Source organism: Scatophagus argus, chromosome 11 (assembly GCF_020382885.2).
Source record: "Scatophagus argus isolate fScaArg1 chromosome 11, fScaArg1.pri, whole genome shotgun sequence".
Taxonomy (NCBI): domain Eukaryota; kingdom Metazoa; phylum Chordata; class Actinopteri; family Scatophagidae; genus Scatophagus; species Scatophagus argus.
Window position 1 is genome coordinate 15,267,543 of NC_058503.1, and position 19,924 is coordinate 15,287,466.

The 19,924-nt window shown below is 39.6% G+C and overlaps 1 protein-coding gene and 1 long non-coding RNA gene across 7 annotated transcripts in view; one reads left to right on the forward strand and one right to left on the reverse strand.

Annotated features, from left to right (window-relative positions):
- Positions 1-19,924, forward strand: part of LOC124066985 — a 78,073-nt gene that overhangs the window by 48,889 nt on the left and 9,260 nt on the right. The window contains exons 2-6 of one of the 3 annotated variants that reach the window (XR_006844680.1): positions 5,843-5,952; positions 7,477-7,687; positions 13,586-13,661; positions 16,477-16,552; positions 17,739-17,798. This is a non-coding gene — a long non-coding RNA (uncharacterized LOC124066985). The remainder of the gene's footprint in view (positions 1-5,842; positions 5,953-7,476; positions 7,688-13,585; positions 13,662-16,476; positions 16,553-17,738; positions 17,799-19,924) is intronic. The other 2 variants (XR_006844681.1, XR_006844679.1) reach the window with 2 other exon arrangements.
- Positions 1,011-19,924, reverse strand: part of cps1 (carbamoyl-phosphate synthase 1, mitochondrial) — a 41,258-nt gene continuing 22,344 nt past the window's right edge. For 3 of the 4 annotated variants that reach the window (XM_046403937.1, XM_046403938.1, XM_046403939.1), the window contains 12 exons: positions 18,647-18,714; positions 15,529-15,604; positions 14,652-14,729; positions 12,304-12,411; positions 12,035-12,124; positions 11,575-11,745; positions 5,851-5,925; positions 5,627-5,725; positions 3,583-3,642; positions 3,311-3,423; positions 1,988-2,117; positions 1,011-1,888 (listed from right to left, as the gene is read on the reverse strand). In XM_046403937.1, coding sequence (XP_046259893.1) covers positions 1,775-1,888; positions 1,988-2,117; positions 3,311-3,423; positions 3,583-3,642; positions 5,627-5,725; positions 5,851-5,925; positions 11,575-11,745; positions 12,035-12,124; positions 12,304-12,411; positions 14,652-14,729; positions 15,529-15,604; positions 18,647-18,714 — 1,182 coding nt within the window. In that variant the 3' untranslated portion in view covers positions 1,011-1,774. Of the gene's footprint in view, positions 1,889-1,987; positions 2,118-3,310; positions 3,424-3,582; positions 3,643-5,626; positions 5,726-5,850; positions 5,926-9,626; positions 9,778-11,574; positions 11,746-12,034; positions 12,125-12,303; positions 12,412-14,651; positions 14,730-15,528; positions 15,605-18,646; positions 18,715-19,924 lie in introns of those variants that run through there. The other variant, XM_046403940.1, reaches the window with a different exon arrangement.

A 19,924-nucleotide genomic window follows, 5' to 3' on the forward strand; every position in this document is an offset into this window, starting at 1 on the left:
TCCAGCAAATTCTCCTGGTGCTCCAATGGGGACAGTCTGAGTCTCATTTCCAGGGGATAGTTAACCACTGCTGGGAAATGCTTGTCATTCCACTGAGAAAATTTAGCTTGTTACTCGTGCTACTTATCCAGAATAAACTGGATAAGCTGACTGTCCTTAGGTCCTCAGAAATATACCTGCAAAGTATTAGTTAATCAGATGAATTGTTCTCAAGATTTTTTTTAAAGTCATTTTTAACCAGGTTAGTCATGTTAATTAGACATGTACAGACTAATTAATTAACCACTGTACTTATAAGAGCTCAAAAATCAGGCAGTGAGACCTAGTCCCTCAGTTTAAAATATTTTTCCATGTGAGGGGAGCAAAGTACTGAAACACTCTCCTAACCAATTCGGTCCATGCACTAGGAACAAAACCACATACTGTAATCTCAAAGAGTACACCAATCTCTGTGTCAGCAAAGTGTGTATCTATGTTAGTGAGAAGGGAGTTTACCCAGGGTGGCTTTATGAATAAACAAACACCTATTGTGATCTTTCAGAAATAGCCACACAGCCCCGGAATAAAAAGTACAATGATGAGTGAAGGCTGTACAGTTTAACAAATCTCAAAGCACTGTGATGTACGGTATCTAACAAGCAGTGTGCAGATCCATTCAAGTACAGATTCAGAGAACAGACAGACAGACAAGAAATTCCTTGCTTTATAATTAGATATGCAATGTGAATACAACACACACACCCACACATGCAGCATGTGAGAGAAAACTTAATTGTGTTTGAGTGGCTTTTTACATAACACAAACAAGACCAACAACAGTAGGGTTGTTGCAAAGTATAGTTAAATGCATTTGGACTGGTGTTTTAAATGCAGAGCAGTTGCAAATGCAGACACCGTTTGAAACATACAGTATATACACACATAAATCCAAATATATAAACAGATCGGTTGTCACCAAACTCAGGGTTTAAAGCTAGGGATTCATACTAGACCTCTTGAAAAAAAAGTTTAGTATATAGTACATTTTCAACACAAAGAAAAATGTGTTCGGCCAAAGCATCATAAGACCACCGAGAAGTTAAAAACCTTATTGCATCCCATTCTCATAATAAAAATAAACCACTGATCCTTAGCAAAAGAAAGAACAACAGCAACACTGCCCTTATGTATTTATTCTCGTTGAAAAGGCAGTGTAAATACCCTCTCTGGTCAGTGTAAATTAGTTGTAATTCTTCAAAGCTTTATAGCCTATTTTATAACCAATCATAACCACCTTTGTATTTCCAGCTTGTCTGGTTGGTGTTTATCCTCCTTCAGCATGACAGTCTTTTTAATTGTTTTTTAAACAGTTTTAGTCTATCTAGTTTAGTTGTTCAAGAAGTTTACTCTGATGTTCTGTTGGTCCGCAGTTCATTTAGAAACGATAAGATTTCCTACAACCTGGCAAACTTGTTTGTTAAAAGAGCTATAGTAAGCATGCTAACCAGCTAGCCTCGACGCATCCTGCCTTTGTGATTCCACTTTGTACCTCAAGAGACAACGGTGAGTCACTGTAACTGTAACACTGTTAGTACCCTCTAGTAGTTTATAACTAATTATTGTGTTTTGGTCTAACCAACTCCTGACAGACTGTAATTCTTGGCATCTAAATAACTCCACTAAATCTTGATAACATATGATCAGGAAAGAGATACAAGGAATTTTGAAGAAACTACATAATGGAAATTTGCTCCCTCTCAATACTGCTGTTTTCCAAAGGGAAGAGAAGGAAACTTTAGCACTGCTGTCCAGCCCTTCTTTGTTGGTTATCTTTCCGCCGGTAGTGGAAGAGGCTGGTAGTGTCGAGCTCACCCGCATAGCGAATGGCCTCCGCAAACAACTTCACCACCTAATACACAAAGGGGGGAAAAAAACCGTATGTAGACGTTTTCTGAGCACATCACATCGGTACTTTTCCTGAGTTACTGGTAGTGTGACGTTTACTGACCTGATAATTGGTGATGAGTGGAACACCATGGTCAACAGCCATTCTGCGGATGATGAAGTTATCCTTTAGGTGGCGAGTGTTGTTATTGGGCAAGTTGACCACCAGGTCAATATGACCCTCACTGATCAGTCTGTTAAAACAAACAGATAAATCAGTACCTCAGGGCAAAAAGATGATCCATGCAAGGGCATATATACATATATATATATATATATGTGTGTGTGTGTGTGTGTGTGTGTATACATGCTAGTTTTTACATGAAAATATAAATATAATAATTTCAAACCCTGCTATAATAGTGGGTGACAATATACCCACTATTATAGCAGGGTTTGAAATTTGAAATCTCTCTTATCCCCTCTCTCTCTGACACACACACACACACACAGTAAAGCCCTGGCTTCTATATTACTTCTTTTTCTTTTTTTCTACTTGAAGGCCTTTGACTGTCAGCCGAGAATTAGGGCTGAATTGTAATACAAAATATGGAGGACAGACAACAGTGACAACAAAGGTCATGTTCTTCTCCATAAAGACTTGGCCTCTATGCCACCTTGCACAGCTGATGCCAGCCAGCCTTGTGTGTATCCGTGTGTGTTGTTTGGTCTGGGCCTATTAAATTCCTTTTACATCCTCCTCTCCGCCAGCTCATTTCCAAACATATGGTCCAGATGGCTTCATTGTAGTATGATCATGACTTTTGTGGAATCATTACCTCAAAATTGCAGCAGCACTCAGCCTGTTACACTTACTCTGTGTTGCTAGAATGTTTGAAAAGGGTTGTCCATTTGACAGCTGAATGGGAACGGTGTAAAACCGTGTTTTATTTCAACAGTGACTGGAAGATATGCTTCACTTCATGTGCAGTTAATATGATCTTTTTTGTGCTAAAAAGTATTTGTTGATTTCTTACTTGAAAACCATAAAGCTTCAGCTGCTTTTTTGGATATCCACAAACCTGACTTGGCATTGCTCTAACAAGACTTTTCCTCATCCTCCCTATTTGAGCTCTATTTCTGGCTAATGCAGTGACTCTAGTCTTCTAAGTCTGCAGCAGCCTCTTTGATCTATTGGCATATTACAGAGTAAATGTAGATGCTGTGTCCTTAGATCTTAAGACAGTATCTGATTAGATATCCCAAGTTTGAATTTATTGTATCACTGTGTAGCTTAAACCTTGCCTCAAGAAACCATTAGCAAGCTGGTTTAACTGGCTTTTTATTTCCTTTATTTTTATTTATTTGTTTTTTTGGCTACCATGTTTGTGAAAGTGTCAAAAGAATTAAGGCATCCAGTTAGTGATAAAAATGAATATTTCCTGACCTCTTAATACTGGGCAGACTGGTGTCTCCTCCCTTCTCTGAAGGCCAGGCAACTGGAGTAGCAGGCACATCATTGGCACACAGCCAGGCAGAAGTGGCTTCAGTAGCATAAAGCTAGGAGCACAGAAATGTACAAAAGGCCAATATAAAAATATTGAGATGTGCCTTTTTAAAATAAGGACAGAAGGAAAACAACAGAGAAAAATATTTCTGATTTTCAATGAGAAGTCTGGTCTGTAGCGGTTAAAACAAAATCAGTCTTTCAGTGCTCACCTTGAATCCCTCCTCTTTCAGTTGGTGGGCTGTAGAAAGGAAATTGGGTCTGAACGAATGCTGGGGTGATGGAAGAGCAGCAGAAAGAGACAAAATGTGATATTAATAATAGAGAAAAGACATATTTCGTATGGGTCATCATTAAAAGTTTGCCTTAAATTTCCCCTTTTCAAATCAGTATTCATGCTGTTCAGTCATAGTGCCTTCAACGTGATGATACTTAAGAATATACTATGAGATGTAACTATTATACATGTGTGATAGGTCATTATTACAGAATAAGGCAAAATCTTTGATGTCTGAAATGTCACACCTGCGACTGTAATATTGCCAAGTTTGTTCTAACCCGGATGTCTGTAATTCAGACATCAGTTACAAGCTGTAAACAGATAAAAGGCATTTATGGGTTGACAAAGCAGTGCTCATAACTTGTGCCCTCATATGAACAAGTGTTGAAACATCTGCCTTAGGAAATCGTTAGACCCCTCCACTTTTTGTTGTATTCTGGTTCTACATTCTGGATGGTACAAACTGAGATGGCAGTCATTGTGGAGTAAGAAATGGAGGTGAGGGTGGACTGATGTGTATTGATGAGTATTCAATGTGTATTCACAATTTCCTGTTTATCATAAGGCTGTTACTTTTATCCAGGTGCTCTTCAGTTTAGTTCTGTGTGGGTGATAAATTTGTCAATCTGTCAGACAGTCCGATGATGACATTGATGTCACATGTAGTGGTGCAGCATGTCGACCCACAGCAGCTTGATGCTTAGTTGTTGTTTTATCCGTGTTGTAGACCACCAGTTTTGGACATGAAGAGAAATAATTAATCAGGGTTTTCCCTGCCTAGCTTACACAAAGTCAGATCATTTTTCTGTTTACACCAAAACTATTGTGCCTTTTATAAACATCTGCTTTGATGTGCTTATAACATCATAACAGGGGGATGCCCAAGGGATGCAACGTGGGAATGACACATTCACAATATATATGTATATATGTATGTATATATATATACACATATATATGTGTGTGTGTTTGTTTCTATGTGTTCCAAATTTGTACAGTGTCAATACAGTAATGAAGATAACTGCACCATGGCAACAGTATAGTACAAGGGACTCCCCATACTAACACATTTTAATACCACATGTGTGAAACTGTGAAATCTACTGCCCTCAAGCTATAGGCCACAGTCTTTTTCACCAAAATAAAATAAATGATAGACTTAGACTATTTCGATGCTCCTTCAACAGTATTTGTCAGAAGTATCTGAGGTAAATCATATCTGTGTTGCTGTGTGTTCTGGACCTGTCAGGCTAAAGTGTTTCTGCTTGTCAGCCATATTTTGGTGCATATGTGATCCCAGGTACCTGCCTTGAAAGAAACCTGTTCCCCACAAGCACGACTTATACAGCTAGTGTTGAGAGCGCTTTGTTAAAGCTGCATTAGAGAAACTCGCAGTTTGGCAACCCAGGGTGAGAACCAGACTTAATTGCCAAAACTCACGTAATGTGGTGTCATTAAAGAGCACAGTGCTCAGGTGTGCTCAGTGCTTTGTTTTTTTTTTATCCACCAATGGCAACCTAGACTTCTTTTGACGGAATACTTGGTCGATGAGGATAAAGAAAACAAAGTCTACTAAGCTAGTTTTGTCATTTTTGGGGAGGGAGGATGTACCTCTTTACAGTGGGAGATTTTAAGTTCCTTTGGATAGTTTCTGACTGAGTTTTATCATCAGACATCAGGTTTACTCATCTTTGGGGCATCACCAGATCTGTAAACTGATAGGTATTTAAAACTCAGTGTAATTTACACAAAGTCACTTGAGAACTTGAGATTTGTAAAGAGTCACATGAATCAAGGTGTGATGCGGTGTGAAACAAACTGAGGAGTGCCAGGCTGGCATTGTAAGAGGCCGATAGCCTAAAAGATTTAGGCCATCTGTTCAGCAAGCACCTCACATTTGTTGTCATGCGGGCAGGAGGAACCAAAAGGAAACACGAACAGAAGGCAAGTGGACTTCCAGATGGCTGTAGTCTTACCTGAATCCCAATCAGGATGCCCTTCTGTGGTAGCTTAAAACCTGTGGAGAGCATAGCCTTCAGGAAGGCTGAATAAATGTTTGGTCCAAAACAAGCTACCTGCAATAAAACACACAGACAGACACACATGAGGAAATGTTAACACTGACTTTCCAAATTAGCTATGGGAACAAAAATGTGCACAAGAATTAACACAGGTTGGTTTGTGTTTCTGAGGTGCTTACTTCTCCTGTGGAGGCCATCTCACAGCGAAGGACGGGGTCTGCATCCCTCAGTCGTGGCCAGGAGAACATGGGTGCCTGGAGAAAGCAAGGAAGGGAAGAGGGGTTTGTTTCAACATGCTTTTGAAGAAATAGGACGTCAGCACATGTGATACTAAGAAAGCACCACTCACACTACATCATTTTGTTTAGCTGGAAACAATTGTTGCTACAAGTCACAATCTGGTCAGTTTAATCAGTTTACAAAAAGGTAGCCATCTTGATGATGAACCATTTGCTCTGACTGTTGATTAAATACAAATTCATTCAACAAAAAAAAAAACACAGACTACAAAAACAGTGGAGGTATTATAAATTAATAAATACTGCAGAGAAACTGGCAATCAAAAGAGAATCATTTCAACATAAATGGCATCTGTTCTTTTGAATCATTTGACGGCTGTTATAACACTGCTGCCACCTAGAGGAAACAGAGATAAACAGAGATAGTGTTAGAACTACTGGTGCAGGCAGACTAAAATCTGAAAAGAAAGGAAGCTTCTCAAACTACAAGCCACCAGTTGCTTTAACAGCCTGTTTGACAGGTAGGTGGCCTGATTGATAGAGCAACAGCAGGGCTAGCCTGAAGAGGGGAGACAACAGAAGGAGATGGAGAGAGAGAAAAAATAGATCTGGGTAGAAAGAATAAAATGACTTGAGTGGAGAGAATGAATGAAATGAGTTAATGTAATGACAGAAGAAATTAACTAAACAATTAACGTAAGATGAAAAGAGGGAAATAAAGGAATAGTATAATACGAAAAGAGAGGGAACAGAAAAGATAGAAATATAAAAGTAGCCCTGGGGAGGAGAGAAGGACTGAAAGGAAAGAGCCAGAACAAGAACAGAAGACAGTAGTTTCTTGTTATTGTATTACAGACAAATTAAGAATAGTGAGGTGCCCTAAAAGCAACAGGCACCATTACCTTGAAGAAAGAGAGAGAGAGAGATGGGATTTGGTGTGGCATTGTGTGGTTCATGTATTTACACACACACACACACACAAAGAGGCAAGGGCCACTGGGGGGGATTCATCCTTGAAGCGGGCTATCTAATCAGCTGAATGTAATGTTCGCATACTAATGTAAGGAGGGACGAAGAGCGGGGAATGCAGACAGGGAACCTGCACTGCTTATCACGGCTTTGTTCAAAGACTCAGAGAACGACCAAGATAAAACGGCCAAATGTGAGCAAGACGGAAAATGGAATACAGGGAGAGGAACACATACAGAGGGGGGAATAACAGTCAGAGGAAACTTTTCAATTTGCAATAGAGGAGATGAGAAACTACAATAAAAAGAAGAGAATTTGTGAAATAGAGAAAGTAAGTGACAGAGGAATATTTGCTTGGGGATGTCTGTGTAAATCCAGAACCGACTGTTGGACCATATCTGCAGCAACCACTTATAACTATGACGCCAGGAAGTGGAAATATAACCACAAGCAAGAGCTGCTTAGAAAAATGGCATCACTAACACCAGTGGAGATTTAAATGGTCTGAAATTGAGAACCCGTACGCAAGTCTTTATGAACAGAATTGAGAAAACGTCTGTGGTCTCAGTTATATACTGGTTTGTCCTCTGATTGCAGTGGCGTGTTTCCAGAATGTATGTGACTGTCACAATAACAAAGGCTCTGCAACCACAACATCCTACCAACACGTACAGACACTACTTCCACATCTCCCTATCCCACACCGACCGCCCACCCCTAAGAGACATTAGAGTTGTGAAGCTCCACAACATGAACAATGTTATCTTGGGGCACCAGCTGAGCTCCAGCAGAGAAGGAAATGAATAAAGTAAGACATTTTCCACACAACATTGTTGCTCACTGTCACTCTTGTCGGAGGCGGAAGTGGCACCTGTTTAAATGTCGTTGTATACGGAGCTGAATAGAAATTAACAGCTACATTTGTACTTACAGATTTTTTTAACGACTGTTCCCACATTTTGGACATTTTGATGTAGCAAAACAACAAGGAAAGGCTCAATTTTCTGAAAACTCATTCAGAATCAGTGCGCTAAGGAGAGAAATGGTTTGTAATGTAGAGCATTACTAAAGCATCATTCAGACTAATTTAGACTTTGCAGCAGTGTTGTTTTGCACTAATCAACAGTTAAGGGTTGAGGCTAAAGGTTTACTAAAGCTTTCATAGATCATTACCAAGGTGACTGCGCACTTAAGTTTCTGGAAATCAATGCTAGCTTGTTTCCAGTAGTTTTGGATTCTAGGATTGTAAACTATTAGCTGTAGGATATTTGGCTTGTAAGTTCTGTCAGGCTTACATTTCACTGTGATTATGTGACTATAGCTGACAAATATACATTGATTCATTGATAAAGCTAATACTAGTAGTACTAATGGTAGGATCAGTGCTGCTTCTCTGACAACTGTATTCACATAGTACACAAGCAAGCCACCCACCTTCCAAGCTGATAGTTGTTACAGTCGCGTTTTAATGTCTGATTTATGAATAAAGAGTGAGCATCTAGATAAGCAAGCACGTTAAAAACAACAAAACCACATCAGCAGTTAGAGTGGTTGATTCCACCACTGACATCCACACTGTAGAATAACTGGCTGAAGGTCAGAAAAAGTTCGACAAAAACAATAAAACTTTAAACAATAAAAATAAATTCCCAATAAAGTGCAATAAATGCAATAAAGCTCTATACGTAGTGGCCAATGTAAAAGTGGAATTTCGTCAAATAAAATCTTCCTTTTGTTCAGGTAATACTTGGGTGGCGTATGAACTCCACACATTGCAGAATGCATTTTCCCTCGAGTCACTGGGCTTCCCCAGAAGTCAGCATAACGTCCTGCTTGCCATGGTCAAGGGGACAAAACATTCAGTGTTGGAAGTTATTTTTCTTCAGCCAATAAGTGTGCACTGGGGACTGACACCAAACCACCAAACCCACTTCCTCCTCCTCAAATATTATTTTCGTGCTTGTCCTCCTCTCAGTATCATAAATACAGCTATGCTATTGCTCCTATGAGTTTGTATATAGAGACAGAAATTACACAAAGGGGACTTGTTAGTGAAAAGAAAACAAGAGAGAGAGAAAAGAGACAGCAAGAACAACAGAGTGAGGCTGAGTTGGGAAGCAGACAAATAAATGAAGACGGTCCCTCTGGATGGCAATGACTTGTGCCTTGTGATGATACAGTGAAGATGAAGGCACACACTTTAGGCTACTAAGGCTGGTTAACGGTTTCAAACATCACATTGTGTTTACAGTAGGGGCTTGATGTTGAGGCAGCAATAATGTGTTAAACAGGAAGAAATTAACTACAGTCGCTCTGTTTCATTAAACGATCGTCTTGTATTCTGGCAGGCTTTCCAACAGGCCCCGTGTTAGTCGGGGGGTTATGAAGTCTATATCATAGACTCCAAGTAAACTCTGGAAGGCTTTTAAGCCTTGCGTCTGGAGTATTCAGAGCTCTGATTAATATTCTTCACCACTATGCAGAGTAGAAATTGAAAACTTTAGGTGGTGGAGGAGAGTGGGGGGATTATACCTGCGTGATTGGCTCCAAACTACAGCCATTGTTACAGCAGCTCTGCTGTAATTAGAGGGAGAAATTACTTTGGAAAAATAGCTTTGGAACAGCTGGCGACACGTAAACTCTCTCACATTCAATCTAAGAAGTAAGCCTCCCAGCCGGTATGACAAAGCACCTACTACTTCCCCCCCATCATGCCGAGGTAAAGGAATGGAGTAGTAATTGCTGTCTTTGTTAAGTGATCCAGTGTAAGCTTTACTAGCAGAGGCTGCAGTACATATTAAGATATCACACATGTAGGGCTCTTTACATGGGAAGTAATTTTCCAACCATAGCTATTACATCAAAGTGTAAGAAGATCAGGAACACGGTTATTAGGACCTGCAAGGAAATTAAAAATCCCTTTAACACAACAGACATCATATTACCTTTAAACTCTGTTTTGTTTTTGTCTGTTTAATCTTGACTCTGGATGTCTACACTTAAGTTTGAGAGTGACATAGTCCTGTATGAGAGAACTTTACAACTTCATAGAAATATGAAAACCCTTCAAAACATATGTATATTATTAAAAATCACTTGTTCAGGGATGTTTTTTTTTCCTAAATTGCTTGAACCATAAAAAGTTGCTCTCAAGGCATCATTGAAGAGCATTTGAGGCCAAGATTTTCCCCTTCATGACCTTGGATGCTATTTGTTTGGTGTGTGGCTGAGGCAACGCTATAGAAGCATTTTTCCCATGGAGGCATTTCATCTTCATTTTCTTGACAGAATGTTTAGGTTCAAGATCAGTAAATAGACTACAGGCCTACAAAGAAGATTCCTGTGCTTAAAGGCCCAATGATTTGGACATTTTGGACCACATATATTGTGATATATATATATTGTGATATATACATATATTACACTCACATTGAGAGTTTTCACGAGTTCAGAATCTTTACGCAGGGTGAAGAGCCAAGGCTGAGGAGTATACTAAGAAGCAAGTTTAATGGCCAAGTGAAGTGTGTTGAGCCTAAAGTCTTCAGTGTCACAAAGATGGCTGTCTTTTAACCTGGCTAATTCCGCATGGTAACTCAGTTAGCCTAGTCTTGACAAGGTTATGTTCAGATTTTCAGATTAAAATGGCTATAAGCAGCACAGCCCTTTTGCTAATTCTAACGTGTTGATAATGCAAAAAAATATTTTTTTTCCCAATTGTTGTATTCCTCAGTGTAGGAAGGAGCGCTACCGCAGGTCTTTCATTCCCGCTGCTGTTAGACTGTATAATTCTATGGTCTAGTCCTCTTTCTTCCCTTATGAGGACTTGTATATAGCTTTATAGTGTACTATTTTTACTTACCTTGTAAATTGTTAATTTATTTCACCTCTATATTTTTTGTAACTGTTTATGCACACTTATTGCACTCTTCTTGTGTTCTTGTGAGCTGCCACAACAGGTGAATTTCCCCACTGCGGGATCAATAAAGTTCATCTTATCTTATCTTATCTTATTCACATTAGCATCACCTGCCTGAATCAGAACAAATCCCTTCCCGATGCCTGAAGCAATTGTCTTAACAAACTCACAGAAGCTAGATCTAAAAATTTTGATGCAGTGTAACAAACACAGAACACAGCTTTTTGAAATCACAACCTTTTTCATTATGCAGTAACATCTAACTTCTAGTTGGGACATGTGGCTTAAGAAAGTCACTTCACAAAAGATTAGAATTAGATTAGAATACCAGGACCTTGAATCATCATTTACTTTATTTACACCCATGCTTTTCCTGCTGTGACATATTGTAGAAGAAAAAAAAACTGTGTTGTTTTGGGTGTGGAAACCCTTTTTGTACTGAGCTATTTTTCACAGAAGACATTTTGACAGTAGCCACATGTCACAGTAGCTATCGTGATTATTATCGCTGGTACTTAGACGGCATCATGGCTCTACTTGCTGTGTTAGAAAACATTTAAAAGGGCAGCCCACTGCATAGCAAGGTTGTGTTTAAGTCACAAGTCTAACAAATCCTCACTTATTTATATTATCATCTTATACTTTTCTTTATCCATAAATCCATCTGTTCTCTCTCTGTGTTGCATAAAAACTCGGCATTAAATAAAGGGAATAGAGTGTGAAGAAATCCAGTCACAAAGCGCCCAGCTTTTAACGGTTATTTTAGTTTCCCTTCTCACCTTGATGCCAACAAAGTCGACAGGTATGATGGGGTTCTCCAGCGAGGGCAGGCTGGCCTCATCCAAAGGCTCTCCTACCATCACTTTGGTTGCCACATTAATGAAGTCCACACCGATCGTTTTTGACACAAAAGGGAAGGAGCGCGATGCCCGCAGATTACATTCAATCACCTAGAAGGATACACAACACAAATACTAAAAAAAAAATATCAAGATAAACACACCCAGAGCAGATATGTAAATTACCCATGCATACACATACTGTATGAACAGATTATATATTCACATATTTCTTCCATGTGTACTGTAGCTCACTCATCAAAAAGGCAACACTGATCATAGAATCCACATAAATTTCAACACAAGGTGATTTCACTTTACGAATGAACTGCATTTGATGCAACCGGGTGTGAAAATGCCGATCTATCATTTAGTCATACTCCACGGAAATATTACCCACCATGACATCATTGCCTTTAACCAGAAATTGGGTGTTAAAGGGCCCCGAAATTTCAAATGCTTGTGCGATTTTGCGGGTGGCGATCTTAACCTGAGAGATGCAAAAAGAACACACACAGCAACACATGTGAGACATGCACAAACAGAATTCTTCTTTGCATATTGTACATTGTGGTTTAAATACACACAGCTGAGAAATGGACTATCAGTTGGGTCATGAAATAAATTATAAAATAACTAATATGATTTGCTGACAGTGACTTAACTGACCTTTTCTAGTGCTCCCTGGCTGATTGTCTGGGTTGGCAGCATTAGGGTGGCATCTCCTGAATGTACCCCTGCATCTTCCACGTGCTCTGTTATGGCATGGACCAGAACCTGGACAGACACAGAGTTTTTATTGCATCACACAAGCAGTGTTAACATGCAGATCAGATCTCAGATGAGCGTCCGAAATCCCTCCTCAGTGCAACTCAAATGTTGCGACTTTGGTCTGTTCTTTGATGAGAATTTTTCAGACTATGAGGCAGATGGCATCCAGACATCCTGTGTTTATATCTATTATGTCACAGTGCAAAATAGCATACAAAAATGCAGTGTCAACAATTGTGAGACAAGGCTGCACTGTGCCATTTGGCGGAATCAAGTCAACCCTTCTGTTCAGGACAAAAGGCCTGCATTTGTTGACCGACCAGCTAAGAAAGAGTGCACGTGGATCTGTGTCAAAAGAATAACTTCTGACATATCACAGGGAAAGAGATTTGTATCACCAAGCAACTCTGTTTGTGTGCGTGTGCGTGCGTGTAAATGAGCTGCCGTGTCATTAGCCCATTTAAACTGCTGCTAACCACAACATTCATTAGCACTCTTCAGATAGAGTCTGTAATTAATACGTATTATCTGACTTTTCCACCCTCCCACACATATACTCACACGCACACGCACGCACGCATGCAGCCTGGCCATAATGAGGCCTGTTTGGTATTCAGTGAATGGACAGCTTGTTAATGTGATACTTAAGATAATGGAGGGGCTGCATTCAGGGAAAGTAGAGAGAGAGAGAGAAAATCTACCATACCACTGAATAGACCACGTTCAAACTGACACCCTTGAAATGACTCCCACAGCTTAAACAATGGAGAAACAGACAGGGCATCCAGGACAGGTATCTTAGTGCTACTGCTGCCTATCGCAACTTAAAATTCTAACAATTATATAGTTATAAAAGTTCTTAAAAGTTAAACTGAGCTTATTGTAAAGGATTGGCCGTCTGCGAGGTGTGACTCAGGAGTCATGTCAAAATCTAATTTTGCAAAGTACTTTTTCTATAACCTTACTAAATGTGGCTCATTTGTTTCTTGTTGCGATTTCCTAAATTCTACCAGAATGTGTTTCAGTAACCCACACGTCAGGCTTCTGCCTGTTAAAAGGCAGATTTTCCTTGCCAGTGTTGGGACTCAGTATGTTATATAAGAATCTGGACAAATCTGGTTCACGTCAAACACATATGAAAACATTTTGCTGAACAAGAGTTGTTTCATTTTGCCATCAGTGTTTTCCCTGAAAGTAAATGGACCTCACAGCAGATCCAGCAGCATCTTGTTACTCTGTTGCACCCGTCATTAGCAGTAAGTGTTACTGTTTGAACACAAAATCAATTTTCAGTGCCTTTGTTCTGACTTGCTCATGTGAAAATTATGCTAGAAAAATACTACAAAGTTGGTCTTACGAAGCTTACGTAGTTGATTGCTGTTGTGCAGTTCATTTTACATAAATATTTGAATAGAAAATAATTCAACAGCCTCCATGTCATGTGACCCAGTGACTTTAAATCAACACTGAACTGTATTACTACATTGGACAAATAGAACAGACCTGCATTTTTTCAACTTCCATGTGACTAATTTGTTGATATCTGTTTTGTGTCATATTGGAAAGATCTTTTCCTTCACCAATCATGTCTTCCAAAAGTGGGCAAGAAAAATTGAAATTGTTTTTTTTTTTATTATTCTTATTATTATTTCCCCCACTTAAGAGCTCAGCCCTGTTAAGCTGTGCACTGTGATAAAAAAAAATCAAGGGAACACCCTAAACTGATCTAATCTAAAATGAAAAATTCATTTAGTATCCCCACTTTCCTGCATTTTGGATTTAATGCATTACGTTCTCCCAATCAGATCTGTCTGGGCTGTAATGTCTTTTCACAGAAGATGAATGAGATTACTTTCACTTTATTCATCTGCTGTGCAGAATATCTGTCCTACCTCTCCATTTAAAATGAAAAATAATGGATGCTACAGGGATGAATAACAATGACACCATTTTGAATGAAAATATGGTCAAACAGGATGTCAGTATTAATAAAAGAGCAACAAATAATTAATTATTTAATTTTAAGGGTGTTATGCTGTTGCTGTATGCTTTGCAACATTATGTTACATGATGTACGTCTATAGTCTCCTATAAAGGCATATTTTAAATAAAACCACACTTTTTAAAGGAAGTAATATCTCTGGTGCATTGACTTCTTCATATACACAGGGTGGCAACACACTTGTATTAATGACAGTCAGGCAAACACTCATACCACTGGACTGTACATGCCAGTACTGTCTCACCTTGCCACCCTTGGCCACAGCATCCACCTCCACCTCCCTGGCACCGCGGACAAACTTGGTGATAACCACCGGATGCTCCTGGAGGGAAAGACAACAGGGTTGTTACTCTGTCAGTAAATCAAAGATGAAATAACCCAGACTGAACAGGGTTGTTGCTTTTTGTGTGTGTGTGTGTGTGTCAGCTTCAGACACTGAGCTGCAGAACACTGGATCTGAAATGAAGTTGTTGTTCAACAGAGGATACAACGTGGACGTGATGTACAGCGGCTCAAAAGAGAAATATGACTCTGGGGACGAGAAGAAATCTGATGTGTACATTACTGCCCTTAAATTAAAGCTGAAGGCCACCAATTTGCACATGGTGAACTGAAGTGCAGGAATGCAGAACAAAAAACAAAAAAAAAAGTATCACTGTTCAAATAGTTTAGCCCAAAAAATATTTCATTATTGCTTTGTTTAAATCTGCTAAGCCTCATTTAATAGACTTGCTATGTTGCTCTACAGGTGTGATATGTGTCTATGTGTATGCCTCTAGGCCCAAGCAGGGATCCTTGGAGGGTCCAGGTGCCCCCAAGCCACCTGGGCGTTCAGTGAAGTGGAGATGTGCACACAGTACTAGCCAACAGCCATGACAGCTGGTAGAATTAGTTAATTGAAAGCAGAGGGAGAACACAACATGAAAAAGAGTGTCTGTATGTGTGTTTGTGTGTGTGTGTGTGAGTGATGTAGTGAGAGATCACTTGTCCTAACATGTTCATACAACACAAGACAGCAAAAAAAAAAAAGAAATTTTGATGTAAAAAGTGATGTGATGTATGGAGGCAATATGTCTCTCAAATGTGCCAGCTTGGACACACAGAGTTAACACTGATCCCACCTGGGACACCTGAGTGGCCTCTTCTAAGAAGCGTTTCATCTCCTCCTCTCCGTACGCAACGTTCATTGCAGAGCCACTGGTGAAATGCAAGAAGAAGAAGGAGAGAGAGAGCGAGAGTGAGGGAGCGGAAACAAAAGGCCACAAGAGAGGAAGAGAAGGATGCTAACAGGAGAACATACGAGCTTCAAATGATCGTTCAAAACACTCATTATCTCTCTGTTGCATCACTGTTACCATCGGGAACAAGGTCTGGAAACAGTCAGAATAAAGAGAGACAGAGAGAAGTGCTGCTATTTAGGTCGAAAAACACTCCAGGCTCTTGAAAAAGAGTTCAAAACTTAGTCATTAAAAAACAACAGATTTAGGCTAGTTTTGTTGTGGTTGTTGTTGTTTTTGATTTCAGACTGCTAGCTGGCCTATCCTCCTGTTTGAGGGGTGGAGGGAAACAGGACAGAGAAATGCCACAGGCTTGGGTCAGATCTTTATTCCTTTGCTGTCTGTTGCTCTGAGGCAGACATATGTCGAACCCCCAAAAGTATACTGACCCTTCAGAGTTATGCATTTACATTCAGGCATATCCCCGACTCTGATGTCGCCGAGTTTCTGCATGACTGTTCTAAGATCTTCCACATGAACCCAAAAACAAAAGATTATATGCCAAGTGTTGGTCCCTGAGGAAAACTCAATCAGCATGCCACGGAAAGCCTTTTACAGGAATAATGTTGTTCAGTCTAGCTTAGCTAGTTGCTGTCTAAACACCTGAAGCGGTAGCAGATGCATAAGTATTAGTAATAGTGATGATAGTATCTGTCACAGAAGTATTCTGAATATCTAACCTAATTTTCCTGAAAATAGTGTTAGAATTTTCTACCAGCGGGCAGTTAAAAGTAATGACTTTGATGACAATGTTATCTTGAAGAAGACTGAGCCCTTGTTCCCTGTCTGCAGATTGCCAAGAGGGGGAAAATTTTAACAGGAACCAAGGTGTCGTAATGCAAAGGTGGGAGCACTTCCTGGACTCAAGGTACATTTTTTTTTCGTGCTTGTGTTCATTACTTAGATGTGTATTGGACATTTCTCACCCACACAGCTTTGCTTTTACAGAAATTTCCCAGAACTACCGTGCATTTGCATTTCAGCCTGTCTTGCCAACATCAGCTTTTGCAGCACTTGTAAACAATGAAGAAATGAGGCCGTTTCTAAGTAAAAGCTTTGGATTGACATTTTGAAAGCGATTTTATTACAACAAAAGTGGATTTGCTGAAAACCACTTTGATTGCTTATGCACATAACTGCACATCTGTGGATGGCAGCGTCACAGTAATGTCATAGTAATTATATTGCTGACTAAATGTTGTCATAAGCATAAGAAATGGCAGATTTAAGAATGCAAATGAGATATGGGTTGTGAGAATCTTCCCTTAAAGTTATTGCAAGAACATGTTCAAGGGCGAAATACTTCAAACTTTGTAAATTTTGTTGCATGTGTGTACATTTCACTGGCCTAAAAAATATGAAGCATGAATCTGACAAGGAGGAAAATTTTTAGCGTCTATCTATTCAAAAACCATTAAGTACATCAGGGCGAAAATGCTTTGGGGATGGGAAAAGATCAGAGAGAGTTCACCCTGCGCTGATACTGTAGAGGAGAGGAGAATCTCCCTTATTATCAGTATCCAGCAAGGATAATGTATACATAATAAACAAACTCTATATCGAGTGTAGAATTTGTTGGCGACGCCTACCATTGTCCAGAGACTACTGAATTGTCCCTAGCAACAGTTTCCATCTAAAAAATGTAACTGCTGTTGTCTGTCAGTGTCTAATCAGTGCATTAGGTAAACAAACAGTGAATGGAGTCTCGCCTCCCCAAACAAATATGAAATCGCTTTGCTGTTTCTTGCTAACAAGTGAGAGGCTGTACTTGCATCTGGTTCGGTGCCAAAGCTCCATCAACTAAATGTGCATGTAGGCTAAGTGATGGAGGCTCCATCCTCATACTAACACTTCATTTGTTTTGCCATTAGTGTGCATCTGCAAAGGTAAGTTGTCACACGTGTCATATCAGACTTTCATTTTGTCCTGTAGTCTTAGAGGTTTAACATGTATATGTGTGTGTGTGTTCTTGGAAGTTAGGCTAATTTGGTGATATGCTATGTTGTGCCATTAATGCATTTGCACACTGATGGGATGCCTCTGTCTATTATCAGGTTACAGAAGCAACCCAGATGTGTCGTAGTTCAGACAGAGAAGGAGATGAAGGCTAACAGGTGACGATGAGTAATGACTTATGTATGTTAGTAGTGAGATTTGGTATTGTGCCAAATGTTAGACTGATGATGTACTGTTTAACTATGGTTCATCAGTGCGTGTTTGGAAAAGGAGAGTATCGATGAATTGATAATCCAACCTACACCGTTGTTCTATTTTATCAGTTTATGGATACTTCACCATCAACTGAGATACTTAAATACCTGTCGATATCCCTTTGCCGAGTGAAATTAATTTGATATTTGGTAGTTTTAAATGTGACCTAGGGCATGACAGTTTTCCATGGTGCTTGACAAGCACAGACAGACTCCCTTTTAAAACAACACCACAGCTTGCATGTAAAATCATAAAAAGTCTCCCAAACTCCCTTAAGAGCAAGCCCACTCTGAGTGACAAAACCTTGCTGAATACAGGGTCTGATCACGACATCTGCTGGACAAAAGTGTCACTGCAAATTTGAATTGAGCTGCCGTGGAGTAAAGTTCATTAATCATCATAACTCAAAATGGTATTTTAGCCATAAGTCTGTGAATTAGTTATTAAGAAAGTCAATTGATTGTTTTCTTTCACGCTTCACCCAACCAGAACTACACTGTTTTCTGCCCTGTATTTGTTAATTTACTTAAATTGGCTAGAAATTTCACATAGGAAAACAAATTCTGTAAAGATCATTTTCCCTTGCACTTTATATCAGATTCTACACAAGAAACATAAAATGTGCTTGTCACTGATTAAGGTTTAACTATAAGTCAGCCACTGTGTTCATGATTAAGTGACTACTGACTGATACAATAATCTCACCTCCTGTAATATCAGTGTGTATTGACTGATGTGTGTTAAAACTTACCTGAGAACATAGGAGGGTCGCAGCAGACAGGGGTAGCCTACCTGGTTGGCAAAGGCAAAGGCATCTTCCTGCGAGAGGGAGAGAAAATCAGAGCAGATCATTGCTTTTTTTTAATCATTCTGAAAAGGATAAGAGCATTTCATCTCATGATAATGATGGTAGAAATCAATCAGGTTATACCATCACACTTTGGAGACAACAAAAGCACATATGTTCAGTTCTGATGAGGTGGCACTAAACTTAAAGTACACATTGTGTTTTACTCCGAGATTCTGCAGTGTCCAGATGAGATATGCAAGTAGTAAAATATGGTCAAAATTGAGGTATTTGTACATCATTTTGAAAAGAAAAATATACATTATGCATTCAGAATGTCAGAAAAACTAAAGAAATGCTTCAGCAGATAAAAAAAAGTATGTAGTTCAACAAAGTATTTTTTAACAAAAAAGTAAAAGTATTAAGTAAAGTAGTAAAAGTGTTTTAAAAGGATCACACTAATTTGGTTTATCTATGACCTCCATCACCCACCACCAGTCTGTAACCCGAGCTGTGATTATTTCAAATTGCGCCTAACTATCATTAAGCAATTTGTACGATGTTAGAAAGTTGTATGATTAGAGCCTCTTGAAACTTGAGATAAAAGAATCAATATCAAATCAAAGGTGTGTGCGTGTGTGTGTGTGTGTTTGTGCTCATCCTCATCCTCGCACTCACAATGCTCTCATACAGCAAGCCCCATTTTTATCCATTCTTATTTGAACCACACAAACACACACGCAGAACAAAACAAAAGAGTAAAAAATGGAGAGTGTAAGTGCTCCGACAGTCAGAAAGAAGGGCTTCAATTCAACTCGTGAAAGGAGTCTAGCAGTGAGAGAATGGCTGTGTGTCCTCCTCCTTCTCATCATCATTACCATCATTGCTTTTTCTTTCTTCTCCGTCTCTCTGCGTGTATAGCCCACCCCCCCCATCCCCCTCCATCATTACCCACTGCTCGCCAGGTGGAGTACCATTAACAAACACAAAATAGCTTCCCAGAGACGCAAAAGAACCGTCTCCCCACGGCTCTGCTGGAGTTATTCCAGCCCAATAAAAACGAACAGTTTCTCCACCATCAACAGGGAAATAGAATATGCAGCTGGACTCTGGAGAGACACAGAACTTTATCTGTGTGTGTCGGCTAATCGCTCCTCTGTGGTAAGTGAATACATGAGCAACGGTAATGGAAGAGACATATTTCAGCGGGTTACTGTAGATATGTTTCAGTGCTCCACACGT